The 24,295-nt window shown below is 34.7% G+C and overlaps 1 protein-coding gene across 1 annotated transcript in view; it reads left to right on the top strand.

The window, feature by feature from the left end:
- Positions 1 to 24,295, top strand: part of WDR72 (WD repeat domain 72) — a 187,572-nt gene that overhangs the window by 91,617 nt on the left and 71,660 nt on the right. The window contains exons 14-17 of the mRNA XM_065871729.1: positions 10,291 to 11,108; positions 13,785 to 13,876; positions 17,930 to 18,009; positions 22,942 to 23,137. Of these exons, the coding sequence (XP_065727801.1) occupies positions 10,291 to 11,108; positions 13,785 to 13,876; positions 17,930 to 18,009; positions 22,942 to 23,137 (1,186 nt within the window). The remainder of the gene's footprint in view (positions 1 to 10,290; positions 11,109 to 13,784; positions 13,877 to 17,929; positions 18,010 to 22,941; positions 23,138 to 24,295) is intronic.

Here is a 24,295-nt window from a genome sequence, read left to right as displayed (position 1 = left end):
CACTACTATGTATAAAATAGATAACTAATGAGAATCTACTGTATGGCACAGGGAACTCTGCACAATGCTCCATGGTGACCTAAATGGGAAGGAAATCTAAAAAAGAGGGGAATATGACTGATGCACTTTGCTGTACAGCAAGAAACTAACACAACATTGTAAAGCAACTATACTCCAGTAAAAATTAATTTTAAAAAACGTAGCTATCTGAAGTTTTTTGTAGCAAAGATGTAGGCAGCTACTGTAATTTCCTTTTGTATCCATGTACTGTATTCTCTGCTTTTTGTGGCATGAGTTTTAAAGATAACTTCTTATATATTAGGTATATTAGGTCATAAATTCATCTACGTTGCAGAGTTGTTTCTCAGAAAATTTTCTACTTCAAGAAATTGTGTTACCTTTTCTGTAAATTTACCATGTTTGTTAATCACCATATAATTTCTCAGTGGTAGTGTTCAATACACAGATACCACATTTCCCCCCACCCTCCATCATCTGTGCCATCCTTACTTGAAAAACTCCCATTGTCACAAATCTTTTGATGTGGATACTTTCCCTTGAGTATAGATACATTTTCTAGAATTCCTAATCTTTTTTCTGGCATGAACTACACTTGCAATGCATCAACTGTGACTTCCAGTTTTTTGTTTATTTAAAGAATAGAAAGAATTTAAAAAATTACAGAGTAACCAGAGTGCTGAATCTTTGTATATTTTTATGATTATTTTCTGATCTGCTACATGGCTTCATCCATACCTAGTTAAAAAGAAGTTGTTAGAGTGACTCATCACCATAGAGTCATTCGGATGTCAGGGAGGAAGAAAACTTTCCTGTACCCTTCTAGGTTCTTCTGGCTGGTCTAAGAGTTAAATTGACATGAGACAGATTAACAGGAGAAAATCAAATTTAATTTTATACTTATGGGAATCCCACATACATGAGAGGGTTAGAGACAGAAAGGTAAAATGAGGTATATATGACATCCTGAGCTAAGGAAGGGGATAGGAGTCTGGGGCTTTCAAGGACAGGAGGGTCATTCACAGGATGATAAGCAGAAGAGCACATGTGTGGGTAATTAGACATTTGCCTTGACATATAGATGGAGCCACTTAGATAAAATCTGTCTCTGGTTATAACTCTTTTCTGGGAAAAATCCCCAACTTAAATTCTTCTAGCTAGTTAGGGGAGGGGCAGTAGTTTCTCTTGAACTCTCAGGGTCTGGATTACCTTTAGTTCAAAATAATCCTCATGCAAAAGTGATACATTTTGGGGAGGCTAATTCTGAACCTCTGTACAGATTACTAAACTTTGTTTTCTCAGGGGCTATATTTTACATGCAGAATTCCCCAATTTTTATATAACTTATTAAATTATGCAATTAAAGTTATAAGCCTGGGCAAGAATATTGAGAATGCAAAGGTGAAAGTACCGACAAGCAAACATCATAGTTCTTGTGATTAGAAGGCAGAAAGTAGAACATAGCCTACCAGTGGTCAGGAGGATTGTAAAGCATGGGTTAATCTGTTGAGTTAGCTGTTAAAAAGGTCCAAAAATTTTTTTAATTTTAAACTAAAAATAAAGTTATAATTATTAAAATGTGATTTATATTATATTTAACAAAATTTAGATTATGATTGTAATTATATACTACTTCTTTAGAACAAATCATGTGTTTTGTTTTGTGTATTTTTTTAAATTAAACTGTATGGTACATAATATGTTACATTTTACTTCATGTTTGAATTTTATATTGAATTATATTGAATTTTATATTGAATAGTGTAGTTATTTTAGAAAACCATTTAAAAGATAATCAAGTGAAAACAAAAAACAAAAACAAAACAAAACAAAACAAAAAGATAATCAAGTGTTTCACAGGCCTCTCTTATATACTTTATGTTACAAGTCTGTCATTTGAAGCATCTGAATTAATTTTCTCTTCCTCAGTTGTTAACTGGTCTTCTCTGCTGGATTCTTATTAGTCAATGACAATGGGTCTGACTCAGATAGTTCCAACATCCCTGTCTGGATTTAGTGTAATCCTGCATTTTTAATAGTATTTGCTATTTACTTTGCAACTGGATTGCATTATTTGATAATCAGTCAGAACCTGACTGATGGATGTTAGAAAGGGAGGAGTGTTTGGGTACTAATTTTATAAATGATCAGCTCATTAGTAAATATTTTCATATAATGATTACTTTTTCTTCCTTATACATCTCAGTGAATATGGTGTTTCATAAAAGGAATGCTTAGCTAATGAGGACCCGCTGTATATCTTAGAAACAATAAATAAAAAAACATTATTCCATTCTTTGAAAAACTTAAGTTGATAATATCATCTGAAGAATAGATAGAAAAAAACAGACTTGAGAATCCTGACTTGGCTATTTACCAAACGGGTAACTTTGAACAAATCACTTTACTTCTCTGTCCCTCATTTTCCCTTGTGTAAGGGGAAGGGATCAGATTAAATCATTTCTAAATTCTTCTTGCTCTAACAAAACTAAATATCTAAAATATTTGCCAGTTATCATCTATATGTTTTCTCACTTAGGATTTAAATGTTTGTACTGGGTATTATTGCACAAAAATCACAAGAGTGAGCAGGTGAGTGTAATTTTAAGCATCAGTTTTACCAGATGCATTTTGTATCTGTGGTAGGTTGGGCAGGTCAGATTCTTTCAAAACAAACTCAGTGGGGGATCCAATTTGTTTTCAGGAAGAAGTTTTATCAGAACATGTTGTTAGACAGTGTATTTCCACCTTCAAAGACAGAAGGTAAAAACAGTCTTTTTAAACCATTTTGTCTTTCTGAATCAGACAGGAAAAGAAGAGGCACAACTGAACACAGTAAGATGAAGAAAAAAATAAGTGAATAGACATTTTTTTAATAAAGATGTTAGACTTACACCTTCACACCTTTTACATTGTTTTCCTCCAAACGTTTGGGTCTTTTTCGGTTTTCTTTTTTACAGGTATACGGGGCTGTTGAGAGCTTGAATTTTGTGTTGTTAACTTTAGTTTTACCTGTCATTTATTCTGGGTTCTTGCTGAGAGCAGAAGAATAATTTCTGCCTGCTGTCCATCTGGGATTCTACTTGTAGACTTTCTGACTCAGTAGCTTTTCCCCAAATCTGTGTACTTCAGACAAAGAGCTCAGCTCTGTGTGCCTCCTTCTACTCCCCACCTGCTGTTTAGAGCATTCACATGTAGATATATGAGTACCATTTTACTCCCCAGCCTCACAAAGTTCAGAGGTTGGAATGGACCATTGTTCTTTAGTGCCACCCTCTTGCTGTCCTGATTGTAAACCATACCTCCACTCTTGCCTCAACCTGAATGTCAGAGAGTAAGACTAAACATGATGTGAAGTTGGGGAAAAAACCAGCACCTTCTGATGTATGCAAAACCTGGACAGTACATTTTGGGGAAGTATCTGCCAAGCAATCAGAGAGCATTCTATAAACAACATGTAAACTAATAACTTAAAATTTATATTTAGCCCTCACATTTTTGCAGTGACATAGATTGAATGAAATACTCTTGTATTTAATTATTTATTCTAGACTTTTTATTGTAACCAGATTGGTGAATGTTTCTAAAACACTCCTGTTATAATGATGGCTTACATATACTTTATCATTCTAAAAGTAATATAATTACATTTATATTTTTACACAACATCATTCAGTCATGATTTAGCAGGTTACTGTTAATAGAATTCTTGTCTGAGTAATATATTGTATATAGGTAACATATAAATATAAATAAGTTTAAGAATTACCGTAACCTTTGCTACACATTACTAAAAGTTATGTATTGCCCAGTTCATGATATGTTAAAACCCAGGAATTACTATTATAGGTATTTATTTGCTTTCTATGTCACTTATGTCTAAAACAATGGTAAATATTGTTTTTCAAATCCTTTGGTGATGTGACTTTAAAAATATACTATTTCTTAAAAGATTTTAAAATGCTCAAACAATGATCACTGGCTAGCATTATAACATTTAATCATTTTAGTACATTCAAATATAACAATGGTTTATACATATTGTCCAATGGACTTATTTCCAAATGGAAGCCAACTTTGTTGTATGTTAAATAAATTTGGAATAACATTTGTGATTTGAAAATATTGTAAAACATCCAGTTGCTCCTGAGGCTTAAGGTGATCACATTTAGGGACAGAAATTTAGGGTTTTTGTTTATGGCAGTACAATGGGCCTATTGTGGTGGTGTGGATCTCAAAATAAGAAGATGAGACCAGACCAGGGAATGTGTATACTGCTAGAATCATTGCTGTGATTTTTGAGTGGCCCAGTAATTGAGGAGGTCTAGCTGTTGTGTCCAGAGAATATTATTGCTTAGGGAAGTGGAAGTGCACAGGGGGGCGAAACCCTGTCTTCAGCCTGCTTCATTAACCCCTAATTCAAAAGAAACTATGGCTATAGTTTGTGAATAGGTGACTTCCTTGCTTAATACCCTTCAAGGGTCATAACTGCTCTTTGAGTAAATTTGAAACTCAACAGTTTGCAGGGCTTCAGTGTAATCTGGCTCCTGTCCTGTCTGTCTCATTCTGTAATACATTCCCGTACTCTACTCTGTAGACAAACTAAGATTGTCACAGTGCATGATCCCTACATACCTTCTCACTCCTCTTCCAGCCATCACTCTAGGGGGCTTCCCATTCTCTTCCCTTTGCCTGGAATACTTGGCTTCTCACTTTTCTTCAGTTCATTTCTCCTTTATCCTTCAGATCTCAGTTTGGTGTCACTTCTGCTTAGACTCCTACTTGTATCTTTCAGGCTGAGATGCCTTCTTCAGATCTTGCTAGTTTCCTATATTTTTGCTTATACTGCCCTCATCTAAGCTATGTGGTTAGTGCTTGGCACATCTGTCTCTCCCCTCTGAGTGTAAAGAATGTGAGCTGCATCCATACAGATGCTGGGTCTTGTTCTGTATTGGATGGATAGCTTCTCACACCATGTTCTACTTAATACATACTCAGCAAGGACCTCTTGAATGACAGCTGAATGAAAGAAAACCAGGCATAAACCTAAAGGATGGACTGGGAATGGTAACCTTCAAGAACATGAAGTAGCATCTCAATTAGGGAAGATGATACTCAATATTTTTAAGACTCTTGATACATATTATCACAATAATTTTGAAAAATGTTAAGGACATCTAGATCTTATCAGAGTTCACCTTGAAATGATCACTCAACAGTTTGGGATACTCTACTTTTTGTTTGTTACAAATCTGTGAAAATTCTATCTAATTTAAGGGATCAAAACTGGTATAGTATATAAAATTTTATACTTGTTTCCTTTTTACTGGACAAATGGTTTAAAAACTATTCCTCTCTGTGATTTTTTTAATCTCCTTTTCTCATTTTTTCTCTTGAGTATATGGCTAAATAATTTTTGTGAGTTCTTTAAATATCTAAAATATTAGCCTTTGATCATTTATGCTGTAATTGTTTTTCTTACACTTTTAAGTTTAACCTGATTAATGCACTTTTTTTTTTTAGAGGTACCTGTTAAAAATATTTAGATAGCCATATCTATTATTACTATTTTCTCTGTCAATTTGTATTACTTTTTTAAAACAACTTTTGTTTAGTATGGTAAAATATAAATTTTTGTAGGCGTTTTAAAAATAGATATAATCAGAAGGAGTCATAAGAAATCTGCAGTTTTGTAAAAAATCAAACTGTACTTTTCAAATCTAGATATTTTCTATCGACAATATATGTGAAGTTCTTGCTGTGACATTATGTATTTTATAAAGGACTCTTTTTAATATCTACTTAATATTTTAATGTGTGCATATACCATAATGTTTTAGCCAAATCTCTATTATGGAACATTTACTTTCAGCTTATTGATATAGAAAATTTAACAATGAGCATTCTTTTTCATATAATTTTGTGCATCTTTGTAATTTTACCCCAGGATAAATTATTTTTAGAAGAATTTCTGCATCCAAGGGTATATAATAGTTTAAGGTTATTGATACATTTTGCTAATTGCCTTCCATGAAAGAGATACCAGCTTACACCCATCACGCAGTGTGTGAGAGTGCCCATTTTCTTGTTCCATTATCAAAACTGAGTATTTTAATTTTTAGTGTTCTTTACAAACCCAATTTCTGTCTCTTTGTAGACTAATAGTCTGAACAACAGCATTGATTAATTCTCTAAAAGTAGTGAATAAAGTATTTTAAAATTCATCCTTAAAAATAATACATGTTAGTTTAAATGAAATTTAAGGCAACTCTTAGAGGTGAAAAACAAAATGAGAACACAAATCCAGACAGGAGAGAGAAAGCTGAAAGACCATTTGCTAGTCTCTGGGTTCTCTCAGCTTTGGTTTTAACTGTGACACAGGTAATTAGAGGGAATTAGAGGGAATGTCCAGGCCCAGTGTATTGATGGGAAGTTAGGTTGGAGAAAATTGCGCAAATCCGTTATTCTCTAAGAGCTGTATATGCAGTGAAAAAGTGAACCAAGGTGAGGGATATATTCCACAAATGGAGATAATAAAGATTTTTCTGTTGGTTTTAGCCCAAGATGGATGGGGGAAAGTAGGTTTGCCCGAAAATTGATAACCATAACCTAACTTTACACAGATTGAGGGTTAGGATTCACATGACTTGCAAGAAATGAAAAACTCTTAAGGTAAAGTTCTTATTTAAATAGGGACCTGCTGGTGGTACCCCTGAGTACCTGGCAGTCAAAAATACAAATACTCTCTTGAAGAATGCATCTTTAACCCATGTCTCAAAGGATTCTCACCGATAATGTTTCACACATACACACACACACTTACAAAACATATAAGGAAACAGGAGAGCATCAGCAAAATAAAAAAGAATCATATTCACAAGGATTTCAAAAATTGGAACTATAGATACAGAATGCAAAATAAGTATGCTTAAAGAAATAAAAGAAGGCTTGAAAAGTGTAAGTAAGAAATAACTGACTAAAAAATGACCAATTTGTCAAATAAAACTTCTAGAAATGAAAAATGTAAAAGTTGAAATTTGAAAATCCATGGATAAGTTAAATGACACGATAGAGACCAGGGGGAAGAAAACTGGCAAATTAGAAGAAATTCTGAAGTGATTGCCCAGCATGTGACACAGAGAGACAAAGAGATGAAAAACATGAAAGGGGATAGAGTGACAAATAGCTAATCAGAGTTCCATAAGGGGATAATAGGATAGAGAGAGAAGATATTCAAAAAGACAAGTCTGAGAACTTCACAAAATTAACGAAGGATAGGAACACTCAGATACAATGTAAGAAAGATTGGGGGAAAACATACATACCTAGAAGAATCACAGTGATTCTGTGATTGTATGCAAAATATTAAAGACAAGATCTAAAAAGCAGCAGAGAGAAAGGCCAGATGGAGTGACAGACTATCAGCTCTCTATGTGACAGGTCAACCACATCAAAGGAAACCAGAAGACTGCAGAATAATGCCTTAAAATTGCTGTGAGAGAATAAGTTAAAATAGTATACTCAGCGAAACTATCTCCTAAGAAAAACATGATTCCGTTGAGAGGATGAACAAAGTCAAAGTTGATTCTTTGAAAAGAAAATAAAAACTGAGAAACTTCTGGCAAGAAAGAAACAAAAGCAACAAAAATAATGTCAGAAATGAAAAAGGACCCATAGTTATAGGTGTTACAGAAAGTTTAAGAATTATAGGCAAATAATATAAATTATATTATAAAGCTATCAAAAGAAATTAAGCACTATCTAAGTAAGTGGGAGATATAATCTGGAATTTGATAAACATCCTCAAATTTATATAAAGGAGTAAAAGAACAGGATAGGAGAAACTACCCAATCACCTCTTAAAGTCTTTTCATGAAGCTGTTATACAATGGAGTATTGTGCAGTCATAGATAAATTGATTAATGTCCCAGGGAAAGAGATCAGTGAGAAAAGGACAAATTCACAAATAACGTTGGAATAATTGAATGTCAAAATTTTAAAAAACATGAAAATTATTCCCAATTGGGAACCAAACACAAATATGAAAGAGAAAAGTATGAAAGAATTCAAAAGTTGTGTGGAACTTTAAATTTTGGGAAAAAAATAGGTAAATAATTTTATATCCTCTGGATACCTATAATTTTTAAAGTAAATATTTCATAAATTTGATAGCATTAAAATAGGAATTCAGTGTTCATCGTAAAACACTATTAAAAATAGAGAAACGACAGGCCACAAATAGAGAGAAGTATTTGGACCACATAACCAACAAAAGATTACCTCTAGAATGAATGTATAACCCTAAAAATCAATAAGGAAAAGACAAACGAAAGTTCATAGAAGCCATAGGCAGACACTTTATAGAACAAATGTGAAAAGATAATGAAATATTGCAATGATAATTAATGGTAATAATTAAAAAAAAGAAAATTAAAACTACAAGGGATACTATCTTATATCCCCATATTGACAAAAATGAGATCCTGTATTAATAAGGATGTGGAGCATGGAAACTCTTTATACAGTGCTACTGAGACTTATAAATTGATACAATTATTTGGGAAAATATAACAGAGTTGAAGTTGTGCATATCCTATGAATTATCAATGTCACTCTAGAAAGTTTTGCAGATGTGCACCAGAAGAAAGTCTTCACCAGAAGAATATTCACTGTGCCTTTTTTTCTTTTTGTAATACTAAATCTTGAAGATAATTTAAATATCCATTTAAATGAATAAACTGTAGTTATCATATAGTATAATACTTTATAGTGGTAAAAATGAAAGAACTACAGCTGTAATCATCAACAAATATGAATCTCACAGTCGCAAAATTCAGCATAAATAAAGCAAATCATGGAAAATTATAAGCAGCATAATTATATTTTTATGAAAATTGAGAACATGCAGAATCAAATAGATTAATTAGGAATAGATATTTAAGATTAGGACACTAAATGAAAGCAAAGAAATCATAAACATGGAATTCAAGATAGTATTTAACCTCTGACAGTAGGCAGGGGTATTGACTCAGAGCAGGTTCTATTTTTTTTTTTTTTTTTTTGTGGTACGCGCGGGCCTCTCATTGTTGTGGCCTCTCCTGTTGCGGAGCACAGGCTCCGGACGCGCAGGCTCAGCGGCCATGGCTCACGGGCCCAGCCGCTTCGCGGCATGTGGGATCTTCCCGGACCGGGGCACGAACCTGCGTCCCCTGCATCGGCAGGCGGACTCTCAACCACTGCGCCACCAGGGAAGCCCAGCAGGCGGATTCTTAACCACTGTGCCACCAGAGAAGTCCCATAGTTTTACAAAAAGGATTTTTTTCCTGCCTAATAGAACACATTTTCCCCCCAAAATATAGTCGTACACCATCATTTAAATATATTTGGATGATATTCCATTGTATATATATACTAATTGTTCATTCAACAAATATTTATAATACTGTATAGTAATAATAATACTGTATAGTAGCATTATTTTATAGGCATTGGGAACAAAGGGATGCACAAAACACCAGGGGTGGAGTTTGAATGATACTGGGGAAGATACACAGTAAACAAATAAATATTTAATATAATATAAGGTAAAAATTAGTACTATGAAGAAAAAAAAGCAAGGAAGAAGACAGAGAGTAATAGGTTGGCATGAGAGTATATGATACTCAAGTAATGCATCCTAAATGAACAGGAACATAACTGAATTGTGGGAGCCCACCATGCCAGTATCTAGGGCAAAATCATCTTAGAGAAAGAACAAATGCAAGTCCACAAGGCGAGCCTTTAAAATAAAAAAAAAAGGCAATTTGATACTGGTTCACATTTAGGTTACTTCCAATTATTAAAAATTTTAAACAAATTTCGAGAGACCATTTTTGTTAAAAGACTTCTTAAATTACTGCAGGTGCTCTAACTGTTCTTCTCAATTTTCATACCCACTTTTCCCCTATTGTACGTTTTCATGGCTATACTGATAAGAAGATATGAAAGTGTGTCTGGAAGAAAGTTAATCTGATGCCATCTTACTCTATAGGCCTAATTCATATTTTTTAGAGGAAAAAATGAAAGTTTTAGAAAGGAAAAGTTTTTCAAAAAAATTAGAATATAGAATGTTGAATTTAGAGGGGAATTATTATAGCTAAGGCAAAAAATTAAAATGCCTTGGGTTGTGCTGCTACTTAATTTCTTTTTATGCCATTTTAATATCATGGAACTTTTAATAAAATCACTTAAAAATAAGAACTTTGACACATAAATTTTTAAAATCTCCCTCAGGTCGCTGATGCCAAGTGTTTCTCAGGACCTTTTAATGTCTTGCCTGTGAAGACAAAATGGAGTAACATTGGTTTTCATATCCTTCTATTTGATCTGGAAAACCTTGTTGAACTTTTGCTGCCAACTCCAATCTGTGACGTTGACCCTTCCAATTCATTCTATGGCAGTGAGATCCTGAGAAGAGCCAAAAGCACAGTAGAGAAGAAAACACTGACACTGAAAAGAAATAAGACTGCCTGTGGTCCTCTCTCAGTGGAGGCACAAGCCAAGCCTGTTAGTGAAAGCCCAGCCCAAGGAGAAAATACCATGAAGTTATCAGAAGAAAATGATGGCATTAAAAGGCAGAAGAAAATAAAGAGCTCCAAAAAGATGCACCCTAAGCAATCTAGAAAAATCAATGCCAACCTCACAATAGACACAGCTAAATTGCTCCTATCTTGCCTTTTGCCATGGGGAGTGGATAAAGAATTAGACAATCTTTGCATTAAGCATCTCAATATTTTAAAGCTTCAGGGTCCCGTTTCTTTAGGACTTGCTTCAAATGAAGATCACTTCTCATTGATGCTGCCAGGTTGGGATTCATGCAATGCTGAAATGAAAAAAGACTCTTCAAAAGTAAATTTGTTTTCCAGAAAAGTTTTGGACTTGTCAAATAAATACACTTCCACTCTTCCAAATCAGGCTGGGATGCCAAGAAGACCAGAAGATAATTCTGATTCTTTGCAAGAGCCAAACACTATCTTTTACTTATTGAGCAAACTATTTTTAGTTAATAAGTTAGTCAACATGCCTTTAGAACTGGCATGTGGAATTGACAGGTAAGACATGCTCAGAGATTTTGACTATTCTTATTTACGACATTAAAAAATTCTCATTATTTGTTATATTTAGCTCTCTAGCCTCCCTCCTCCCCCCTCCCTCCCTCCTCTCCTTCCTTCCTTCCTTCCTTCCTTTAGATGAAGAGTAAATATGCAACATCTCCTTTAGCTTAAAACAATTTTAAGAAAATCTTCCTTTTAATTCTTTGAGATTGGAGACGACTTTGGGCAATATATCTATATGTTTTAAAATTTATTCATCCAACAAATATCCATTGCTCTCATAATATGTGCCAGGAAATTCACAGTACTGGATGCTGAATGATTCAATAGATAGATAGATAGGTAGATAGATTCACACACACCTTGAAATCCATTATACTTGTTGTGAATTAAGTATGAACAAAAAACATTTAAATAAATGCCTATGATGATATACTTCATATATCATTAGGAAAGGAAAAATTTGAAAATTTCGTACCTCAAATCCCACTGTTTAATTCAGACTTCGGCATATTAAAATAGAAGAGGTTATCATTAATTCACTTATAGAAAGTACAGTTTAGTAATAATAGGCATTGTCTTTTGAGTGTTTAATATCTACTAGTCAACATGTAAGCCCTTTACATACATGATTTCACTTCATGTGCACAGCAAAGCTGGGGTTTAGGTACGATTATTTTGCTTATTGTATAGATGAGGATATTGAGGCTTATGGAGAGAAAGTATCAACCCCAATATTAATTCAGAGCCTTACAAGCTGATTCAAGGCTGGGCATCAGTATAACTCCAGAGCCTGATTGCTAATCTTGACTCTGTGTTTACCTTCTCCCACTGCTAAAATTCAATATACTTTTTCATAGTCTGATGTTAGAAGATTGGATTCAATTCATCAAGTGCTTACTGAATATGTCTTTAGCGCTAGCTCATAGAAGAAATATAAATAAATTTCTCATTTGGGTAGGAACTAATTGAAATGATGAAGATAATGCACATGAAATAAGTAGAAAACACTGAAGGAACAAGGAGAAATATTTGTAGTATAGGTAAGTATTATAGGTGGTCAGAGTAAAGAGAATAATTAGTGTGAGATGAAACCATCAGAAAGCCTTTATAGAAGATGTGCCGTTTGAACTGCTCAGTACATGGTGGTAAATAGTCCTTGACATTTCTATTCTTTGGTAAGAGCTCAGTTCAACAAATATCTGTGTCAGGTACTAGATAATAGAGTTCCTGCCTTCAGTGAACCTACAGTCTGGTAGCAAATCCATACGGATTATGTAGATTCAGTGTTAAACTCCCTATCATTATTATGCTTCTATGCTATAGGGTTTTCCATTTTCTGTTTGGTGGCCCTAATAATGAGAAAACAGACTGTGAATTTCATTATTCATATACTTAATTTTCCTCTATTTTCTTTTCTTCTGTTCATTACTATATATATATATATATATATACACACTTATATAATATATAACTTCATATTTATAATTTATATATATATAATATATATGTATTTTAATTTCAGTTAGGCACTTTTCTTTCTATTACTAAGAAAATTAAATAACACCTCAAGTATGATAAAAAAAATTGTAGTCAGCCAAGCCTGAAAACCTGAGAATGAACCCTGGTTTTGTTGTTAAACTAGTCATGTGGCTCTGGACTAGTCACTTAGCCCCTCTGGGCCTTGCTTTTCTCATTTACAAAATGAGATGAATAGAATAGGTGATCATCAAGATTTTTTCAAATTCTTAAAAACAACTTATATTTGTTAGCCTAATCACGATCCCACAGAGCAGATGAGGGACTCAGTTATTGTCGCCAGAGGTTTTCATTCTAAGTTTGTTCCAGATACTGAATACAGGATGTGAAGGATATATCTGGTGCCCTTTAGGGGAGACTAAGGGCTTTCAGCATGCTTTCCATTAAATGGCCTTAAAGTCGTTGCCACACTTTAGTTAATCTTTACAAAATTCTGCATTAAAACAAATTATTGAATGGCGGTGTCAGGATTAGAGACTGCTTCCCTAAATTAGCCATTTCAGATTTGATCTGCTATTGGAGACTGCATGTTATATTTAGGGAAATCAAAACAATGTGTATTGGATTTGTCACTCCAAGTCCTTCCAATAAATTTGGCCATTTTGCTAACATTTCACTGTGGTTGTAAAGGTGGAGAAATCTTTTTATGCTTAACAACTGAGTGTGTGACGAAACTGAATTTTAAGGAAAGAGCTATCTGCCTATGAGAATATCCCTGGATAGTATCTGAATGTCCTCTCATTGAATCACTGGACTAGGGTAAAGCCTGTCTTCATCAAGTCCTGATGGTATTTGGGGATAATTTTTTGGCAGCTATGAACATATTAGGATTCAAAAATTTATTACATTAGCCACAAATCACATGACCTAAAGTCACAAGGCCCCTCCAGTAAAAGTGGATCACAAGATAATTCTGGTAAACTAAGATTCACAATTCACTTGGGATTAGGGTTTTAGGTAAGTTAAAGTGGGGAAAAAAGATTCACCGAAGAGAATAATGTCAAAGATATTGCTAAAAATAATGTGTTCAATTCCCAAATTTGTTAAAGTGATCATGCAGTCATATCGTCAATTTATTTCTCAAAATGTTTTTTATACATCTTTAATAATATCCTTTGAATATTATTTCAACAGTTCTTTCACAATGGAGTCTGTGCATAAGAAGATGAAAAGTCCTGGGAATGATATTTTAAATATTTCAAGCTTCTACGGTTATTTGCGAAATGGTAAAGGAGTTACAGATATAGTCTAATAATTTTTTTCTTCTATGAAATAAAAGTGCTATAACTAGATAGCACCCTACAGTTTAGAATAAGAAGTGTGCATGTTTATTGTTTGATTCAGTCTGTATTTTACATGGTTATAGTTTTGTATTCTGTCTATATTTGAAATATACATGAAATTTTGTTATTAAAGTAAATAAAGTAAATATTAAAGTTAATGAAGTAAAGTAAATATCTTATAAGACATGTAATATGATAGATTTCATCAAATGATCTTTGAAATACCTAAAAGTATGAAACTTTTCAGCAAAGGAAACATTTGAATATTAAATTAAGGTCATATGTGATTTATGGGGAATTTACTATATCAATATCTTTATTACCAAATAAGTAATTATTATATTAGAGAGTTTTACAGTTATTTCAGAAGATTATATAATGGTCCTTGAATTCTTCTGAGTAACAGTCTTGGTGTTTAGATTTTCTTTTGATGCCAAATGGCTAATTCATCTCTAAAACCTGCTTCTCCAAATTTTTGACATCTCATTAAATGGCAGTCCCATCTTTACAGTTATTTAGGCCAAGAACTTTAATGTCATATTGACTTTCCCCTTTTTTCTTGTACCCCACATCCAATGTTTTAGTAATCATGTTGGTTCTACCTCCAGAATATATCCCAGATTCTGACTGCTTCTCTCCACCTACATGGCCAGCCCCCTGGTGTGAGCCTTCATCCCCTCTTGCCTGGATACAGAAGCCTCCTAACTACCCTCTGCTCCTATTCTTGGTTCCTACACTCTATTCCCAACCAAACATCCAGAGTCGTCTATTTGAAACTAAGTCAGAACCTCATGCTACTGCTTAAAACTTTTCAGTGGCTTATGTTTCACTCTGAATAAAAGCTACAGTCCTTAGGATAGCTCACAAGGCCCTGTATAACCTGGCTGCTCTACTTACGTCATAAGACACACACCCCCATCTGACCTCATCTCTTTGTACTCATCCCCTGCTTCACTCCTTCCAGCTTAGTTGGGCTTTTTAACTCTTACCCACACATGACAGGCAGGGTTTAGGGTCTTTGCACTGATTGTTCCCTCTGTCTAGAATGCCCTTTCTCCAGATTCCACAGAAGTCAACCTGCTGCTCCCCACCTCCATCCTCCATCCTTCAATTCCTCCTCCAATACCATCTTATCAGTGAAGGTGCCCTCCCTTCTCCCCCGCATACCCTACCCCTTTCCCTATTTTATCATAATCCTTTTCACTATCTGACATGCTGTATAGCATTTTTCCATTTGCCATCTACTTCCTGCTACTCAAATGTAAGCTCCAGGGAGGTTATTGGGTTTTTTTTGTTGTTTTTTTTTTTACATCTTTATTGGAGTATAATTGCTTTACAATGGTGTGTTAGTTTCTGCTTTATAACAAAGTGAATCAGTTATACATATACATATGTTCCCATATCTCATCCCTCTTGCATCTCTCTCCCTCCCACCCTCCCTAGGTTATTGTTTTTTATGACAGTTTTATTCACTGCTGTGTCCCCAGTTCCTAGAACAATGCCTGCAAGGAATTAAGCAAGTACTTTTGGATTAATGGATGAATAGAAAATAGAACAATGGTTTTGGAGATAAACCACTAAGGTTCAAGATCAAGTTCTGCCACTTACTACTTAACTTTGGCTGTATCTTTTACTCCTTTAAAAGCCGAATTTACTGCATTTGTAAAATGGGAATAAGATTCCAGAATTGATGTGCATTTTGCTTCCAAAGTTGTGCAGTACGTGATCAATACATTGGTATGACCTGAACAACACTGCACAGTGGCCCTCTCAGGGCTACTGAAAAGAATATTCATTTGGGATATTTTAAAGTGAGAGTTTATTAATAGCTTCCAATTATTAAGCCCCTAGTATGTCCAAAGAATTATGCCAATGACTTTACATTACATATTACCTCAAATAATATATAAACAGCAGTGCACAGTAGGAGGATCTATCTCTGTTTTACCCTTGAGAAAATTGGGACTCAGAGAAGTTAGATGATTCACTCATAGTCAACCAGCCGACAAGCTGAAGGGCTAGGATTCCAGTCCAACTCCGTCTAATTCCCTACCCCTGTTCTTTCCACTATGTCAGGCCACTTCTCATATTTATGATTACAAGTCATGATTCCTCTATATGATCCAGTCTGGACTGCCAGCCTTCTCCTTAGATAGTAGCCCTTTTTAGGGTTATTTGCTCTAATTTTCATTTTTTTATAACAGTGGGAAAGAGACTAGTATTTAAGGTGCAGTATAAGTAGTTTCTGCAGAGACTTAGGGATTTGCTAACCAGAGCCAAGGAGGCCCCAACTTTTCCTATGACTTCCCAACCAAAGCAGCCTGAGCAACTAGTGTTATTACTGAACAATCTCCCTGATGTTGAGAGGTGGCATTTATAGCATTTAAAATTCAGTTAGGTACTAAGGAAACATAGTTTTATGCTTTATAGTCGCCAGATGGGAGGTGGAGGGAAAGGAGGGATTCACTTCATGCTATTAATTCTATAAAGCCCAAGCCTGAGGAAGCCTGGGATGTTTTCTTTTTATCTTTCCCCCTGAAGTTATAATTAATTCTTTAACTCACTGTTATTGCCAAGAAAAGTTGGCTCTCATTTCCATCTCATATTAAAATTTTAACATCACATTAAAGTGTGCTGTGAAGTACCCCATGATGCCAGTAAGCAGTTACGGTTGAGACCGATACTTAGCTTTGATGGTGGAATCACAAGGTCAACAAAGTGAGAGAGGGAGAAAGGAAAGCGATCAAAAGAAAATGCTCTGTTACCTGCTGTGCTCATGAAGAAATGGAAAATACGACTTCAAACTCATAGTGTTGTATCATATCACATCTTTTATGTACTGTTCTTGGGCATTTCAAATTTACATCATAGGTTCCATCAGGAGAAAATGATGATATTAATGAGCAGAAGTTTCTTATATATTTCTTTCATATTGTCAGTTTACATTATATCAATACCTCCTATTACATTTCCCTTCACCACTAATATGAGATATATATACACACACACACACACATATCTATTAATATATAAAATGGTAATTCAATGAAAAGCATCTTGGACTAATTTAAATAGTTGATCCAGGATTTCAAACATTAATTTAAATAGACAATTATAGCAATTTTCCCTCCAGTGCAAGCCTGCATCACTCTTCCTTATCTCGTTCCTGGATCTGGCACCTAGATAATATACTTTAGCCATCAGAAAGCCTTAATTCATTGAGTTTTTCATTTGGATGATAATATGTTCATTTTCAATTAATGAAAGGGCACTTATTAAGTGCTTTTTTGTGTAGGGAACTGTCGGACACTCTATGGATCAATTTAAATAAACCAAGCCATAGCTCACTCTTAAAATTTCACACTGAACATTAGGGCAAATAGATAGAAAGGACATTTAAAAGGGCAAACTTAAAAAGAAACAATACATAACAAAATGAGTCAAATTAAAACGTAAGTGCTATACCTATTGATCAGAGTAGTAATGCTCGGTAAGGACAAATCAAAGGAAGTCTTTTATAGGATTTTCTGTGTGACAGATACTGCTTCATGGCAAGGTAGAATTTCAGGGATTATTTGTATGAGGAAGGCATTGTAAAATTCAGTGATCTGTTTTGGGGGGAATGTTGGTCATTGTATTTTGTTGGCAAAAAGGTACTGAAATGGGTTTAAGGTATAAAGATGGATTTGATTTGATGTGAATGTGTATTAGTATAATTGTTAGAAATATACATATATATAAGTTAATTAATGTTTCTTGACTCTGGCTATATATGAAAATCATCTGAGATACTTTTAAAAAGTATTAATGCCTGCTCCACCCTCACCCAGGGACCTATTAAACCAGAATCACTGGAAGATTGAACCTGGGCATCGGTATTTGTGGGGAAAAAAAAGGCTCCCTAGGTGATTCTAATGTGCAGCCAGGGTTGAAGATCATTGGGCTGCATCCATGTGTAATACTCTGAAGATATAAATGTGTTCTATATATTTCTAGGTAGGAGTGAATCCCATCTACCTGAAGCTGACGTTTCACTTTTGAAGCTAATTTCCTGTTGGAAAGACCAGTCTGTCCAGGTATGATACGGTTCATGTTCTTGAAGTTATTGGAAGAGTTCCTTGCTGCTGTGGTTCATTCATACTCCCCTTTACCTGAGAGTATACGTGAGTAGGTACTCTTGTCCTCACATATTTTCTTCCAGGGTATTTCATTTAATAGGACTAACGCAGAGACTAATAATGAGGGGAAAGTGGAAAATAACATGCAAGGATGCACCAAGTTAAGAGGCACGAATAGAAAGGGCTGAGGAAGGGACGTTTATGTTGTTACAGGTAACTTACTGCCCACTGAGGTTTCAGTTGGTGGCAGAAATGTCTACTATGTGATTTCAAAATTGGATATAAAAGTCCCTACGCTTGCGAATTTGGTAGGTATAATTAGAAATCATTTTTCTATCCTTTTCATCTGCGAGCTGATATAGAGAGTTGGTTTCCTCAATGTCCAATTTAAGTCTTTCTTCTTTTAAGGATTTTTTTGTGGATAGCTTTGAACATTGTACAATAAATATCTGTGCATTGATTAGATGAATATTTATTGGAACTTTATTCTTCATGGGCTTAATAAATGTCAAATTTGCAAAACAAGAATAGCAATAATTCCAATTACAAATGGTTAATTTTGGTTACAGGAAAACAAAGAAAGTCAACTCAGAACAAATTATGGGGGCTGACACCATAAAACCAAATAAACACAGTTGGGATGGTTATTAAAGCCATGGCCTATATGATTTGCCCCTCGCCTAACCTCTTTCTTCATCATTCTCCTCCATTCTCACTAGCCACGTTGATCTGCTTATAATTTCCAGAACATACAAAGCTCATTTCCACCTCAGGACCTTACTATTCTCTCAGGCTGAAATTCTCATTTTTTCCATTCATCATTTGGGTATTTGCTCAAAAGCCAACTCCTCAGAGAAGTCTTCCCTGATCACTCCATCTAATATTGTCACCATACCTTGCTGCCCCATGCTCCAGTTACCATCACATTATCCAGTTTTATTTTCTTTGTTGTGTTTGCTTTCAGTGGAGATTATACCATTTTCTTTTTTTGCTTGCTTATCTTCTGTCTTTTCACTGTAACAGAAGCTTGCTGAGAGCCGGGACTTTGCCTGTCTCACTCACCCCTTTCACCAGTGACAGTGGCCAGTCAATATATATTTAATGAATGACTGAATGGCTCTGCAAAAAGCATCTGTGATAATCAAATAAATATTAGTATATGTTGACTTTACCAGCATATTTACAGTCACCCTAAAAGAGTCTCTATCAAAGGTGGGATTTTTTTTCCCCCAGTAGCCAAAGAATTTCTCAACAGGGAAAACAATTCTTAAGGAAAAAAGAATTCAATCAAACAGTTATCCTGAGTTTCTCTAATTAAAGATCTTTTGTAGTTGTTCGTTTGACCTTAAAATAAATTTTAATGTGGTTTGGATATGTTTGGACTAATGGAACTTAAGGTTCTATGATTCTATGACCTTGTGTAAAATGCTGGCAGCAGGACAAATATTACTAGAGCGTTTATTACTCACTCTGTATGAAGTTTAAGCTTCAACATTCTCCTCTCATTTCTGCCACTAACCTGATGAATGACTCTGGAAGATAGGTTTAACTTGTTGATTATTTATTTTACTCATGTGTAAAGTGAGAATGAGAATTCCTGGGGCCCTCAGGAGGAACAGAGGCTCTTGCAAGTATCCATATAAATGCTTCATTAACCAATCCTCAAATTCCTTATAAAGCTGTTCATTTAAGCAGTTAGTCAAATCATGTTAACTTGAATCTGCTTTTTAATGTATTTTAGGAACACTAGGTGGTAATGGAATGGTTTTGTAAAAAAGAGCATAATCCTACTTCAGAAATTGAAGGGGGCGTAACTTTAAGGGAATGGGTAAGGATGAGTTAATTTCGCAGATGAATGAGTTTGTCTGGAGATTGTTTTTTGTTTCTCACACATGAAATATACACAACATAGAAATAAATGCTGGAGAAGCAACAGCAGGTTTTGGGGTTGCTAACTTGCATGTTTCTGAAGCAGCACTAACATTCTTTGGATTTTATAATCTGACACTAGTGGGTGAAATCATGACATCCAGGCCTCCTGAGAAAATATTGCCATTCCAGGAGATGATGCAAGACATGAAAGGCTCATGTGAGCCTGAGTGTTGGGAAAATGCTTTTATACCAGAAAATCTGGACACTGAAACCACAAGCAGGCCACAGGGACCCTTAAGAGTCTTTATAATACTCTGTACTATTTTACAATACTTTGCTGTTTCAAGGTGTTGGTAGAAAACCATTAACATTTTTAGCTTGCTGTGGCATAGTAATACTTCTAGTAAAAAGAATATGGCCCAGATGTGGCTCTCTTTTCCCAAACAATGGACTTTTAAAACTTATTTTAAATCTGCACATTCCTTCATAAGCGTGTAATGCTTTGCATATCTGTCTTTTCAGGAAAACTGTGTATGTGTTTGGAAGACAGCTTTATAGCCATAGTGCTTTCAATTTTAGCTCAGTATTCACATCACAAAGTTATATAAAATAATGTCTACAGATTTTATATTTTGTTGGGAAAAATTCTATGCCTACTACCTATCTACAAAATTTATCTACTCTGTTTATATGCTAGAGACACTTAAGTACTGACAGTCAGAATCTATCATTAAATTTTACTTTCCATAGTGTATATTTTTAAAGTATACAATATCTATTTCAATTCAATTAGCCTGGTTTTAGGGCTCACTGTATACCAGATACTGTAACATTATTATACGCTTATACAAGTTGTACCATTTCTCTGTGTATTGACTTCACACTGAGCACAAAGCGTATATTTTGAGTTTGTCTCCAATTGGGTATGTGCCATCATCCATAATCCCATGGGACCATATGGCCAAACTGCCCATTCTGAGGGATAGACCATAGTCTGGATGTACTACAGTTCTGAGGATTTCCTCTAATATCTTCCTGATTTTTATAGGTATGAACAGAAGCAAGTTCCATACAGCTTTCTGTGATTGAAAGCTCTCGTCCTAGCCTCTCTCAGCATCACAGACTGTTTTATAAGTATGGACATGAAGTCCCAGAGAAGTACGTGACTTGTCAAAAGTTACATTTGTAGTAACTGTCATAGCCAAATCAGGAACTTGGACCTTCTCATGTCAGATTGAGAGCTCTGTTTACCACACCATTCATGTCTTGGAAGCAGTGCTATCAAATAAATGTGTGGCAAAATTAAAATGACATAAATTCGGTGTTGTAAAATTGTCCATGAATAATTAATACAGGTTGTCCCATCATAATATCTACATGATAAGCATGATTCATTTATTGTGATATAGAATAGTATATGTTAATAGATATCATAGCTAATAGTTAAGATACAATGTATCTCAGCATATGGTAGATATTAATAAGCATGACTCATCAGTATCATAATGTGTAGAATTCTATGTTGTGTTCATGGTATGCAACAGCTTTCACAGTGTTGAGTATCTCCTCACATGATGTAAGCATTATGTACCTGTATTGTGACAGGCAGTACTACAATGTTAATAGATTTGGTAAGCGATAGTAAAATCATATCATTCATTAGCCTTTTTTCACGACCCAACCAAGCATCTGACTGGACAAGAATAGGGGGATGATCAGTGATCAGGCAGCTCCTCTGATACTTTCAGGAAGCTCCCTATATTTAAAACTCTAGAATAGAGTTTAGAACCCAGTTCCTTCTGCTCCTATAGTTCACCTAGCATCTGCCATCAGCAAAAACTCTCAAGTGTCCCTGGAACCTAAAGGTCTCACATGCTACCAGGACACATAAAAGGGACAAAATAAATATTTAAATGAATACCTACTCTGTTTTGGGCATTAGCATCTCTCGATTACCAGTTTCAGTGGTGTTGTCCCAAAGCCCTAGCTCTAGGCATCCTATGGGTAGGCTGGGAATAAGGCAGAGGGGACGATGGCAATTATGGAACATGAGTCATCTTGACAGAGGATAGGCTTTTGAAGGGAAAAGAGTAGGCATTGGGACGTGGCTATGTTAAAGGTTTAACTATTAGCCAGGGGAGGATATTGGAAAGGTGTCCCAAGTTCATCTAGATCAGCAGTGCCCTTCCTTTTCTCTCACCAGTTCAGGTCTTGGCTTTCCTTGAACTCTACCTAACTCCTGGACCTTACCTCATCTCTTACCAGGAAGGGGCTAAGGTACTGTCACTGGCTTTTTACTGAGATGTAAGAGTATAGAACCTTGGGAGGACATATACTACTAAGGACATAGAATCAGGGGTTAGAAGGCCTGTCCACCATGTCTGTGTGGAACTTGGGATGTCACATCCCAGGTTCTTCATTTTAAAAATGAACATATTGGATTAGATGCCCTGTGCTAAATATCTCCCTTCCCCTTCCCTCAACCACAGGTCCTTGACTGGGTAGGTGCAATAATCAGAAGGCAGGCTTTGCAGTATTTTAAGCCATGTAAAACCATATACACATACACACAGTTTAGTGAGATTTACTATTAAAGTCTTGTCTTTACCTTTCTGTATTCAACCTAGTTTAAATCAAGGGTTTTTAGCTAAATCGTGTTTTAGAGCTAGACATTGAGGAACTAAACCTGTCTTTCAGAATAATGTGATATATTAAAAGTTTCTTTATCTTCTGGTATAAATGAAAATATTTTAGGAGAAAGAATTGAGAACTCCCTTTAAACTTTCCTTTTACATTCTCTTGAGGTTTTTTTTTAAAAGAACAGTATGATGATTTGGGTGCCAATTTTCAGTAACTGCATGTCAATTGTTTCAGATGGTAATTTTCGTGGAATGGAGCATTCCAATTTATGTGAGACTTATTCAAATCAAAATTCTAGACTTTGGGTTTTATATAAGACTCCAAGCATTTATGATAACACTAAAAATAATTCATTAAAAAAAAGAAAAAACTTTACAGGTAACTGAAGCAATACAAGCTGTTCTTTTGGCGGAAGTTCAACAGCACATGAAAACCTTAACAAAGACACCAGTCGACAGTGAACCAGTGTCGGTGGCAGAGAATGGTGACTATGAGATGACACAGATCCTGCCAAAGACTGAATGGGCCAAGGAGCCAGAGTTACAGTGTATTACAGACACTTTGCCTCTGCAAAGTAAGTGCAAAATTTATTGGTATGCTCTTTCATCAGAACTTTTTCTACTACTCAGAACATTTTGAGAATGAGTTCACAATGTATCATTTCTGCAAAAACCAAGCCAAGTGCCCTGTTTCTGACCTTTTCTGCTATCAATTTCCTCATATGTCAAGTTTCTAATTCTAAATTCTATTATAATAAATTCTTTACATAACAAAATTTATGTTATTTATTAAAATGTTTTAAAGTTAAGTCAGTAAAAATGAAAACAGAACTAACAGTAATAGCTTAATGGGACATACATTATAAGGATACCCTGATAATAATGGGTCCTAAATTTGTTTTCATTTGATACCATGGTAATAGCCATGTGCCATTTTTTTTTTCTTTTCTGGGAGTAAGAAATGTACTACAAACTAAAATTGCACTGTTTTACAGTTGGACCACTTGATTCTTTCTGTAACAAATTTTATCATTGTAACTTTATAATCATAGTGTTTATGGTTTTGACTAGCAACTGAATCTAAACTTCTGCTGTAAAATGTCATCTGATATTTCAGCCTGTTAGTTGTGACTTAAAAATGAAAACTAAAAAACAGTAAAAAAAACATTAAGCAAAAGTTTGATTTTCAACTTCATTAGTAAGGTTTTGACGAACAAATGAATTTATAATATAATTAAATATATATATTTGTCAGGACAACATGTTACAAATTGACATGTTTCAGGTTGAAAGAGATTTTTATCTGGGACTCAGAGAAATGTTGCTATATTTAAAATGTTGACTCTTAAAACAGGTGTCATTCTTAAAAATGCATTATATTTATTTCTTATTATTTTTATAAGATTACTGACTAGAGAGCATTATGTAGTGAGAGAGTATATGCAGCAGGAAAAGGCTTTTTCAGTAAAGGGCAAAGATCAAAATAGATAGAATATTTCCTAATGCCAACACAGTCAGCAAGGCTGGTAAATTCAATAAGTAATTTGTTAAAACTCAATGGCAATTTCAAGTCATTTGTTTACTTGTTGTCAAGAAATTAGCTTTAATTGTCTGGCAAATTCACCCACTTTAAGACACTTCTTTTGGATCATATCACAGAATTGTAGTTGTATTACACCTTTCAAGCAAGAAGTAGAAAAATTCCTTTTTAAATTAATTTTCAATGACTATAT

The sequence above is a fragment of the Phocoena phocoena genome, chromosome 2 (genome assembly GCF_963924675.1).
Source record: "Phocoena phocoena chromosome 2, mPhoPho1.1, whole genome shotgun sequence".
Classification (NCBI taxonomy): Eukaryota; Metazoa; Chordata; class Mammalia; order Artiodactyla; family Phocoenidae; genus Phocoena; species Phocoena phocoena.
The sequence above is the reverse complement of the archived record's forward strand: the minus strand, read 5'-3'. Positions and strand labels throughout refer to the sequence as shown.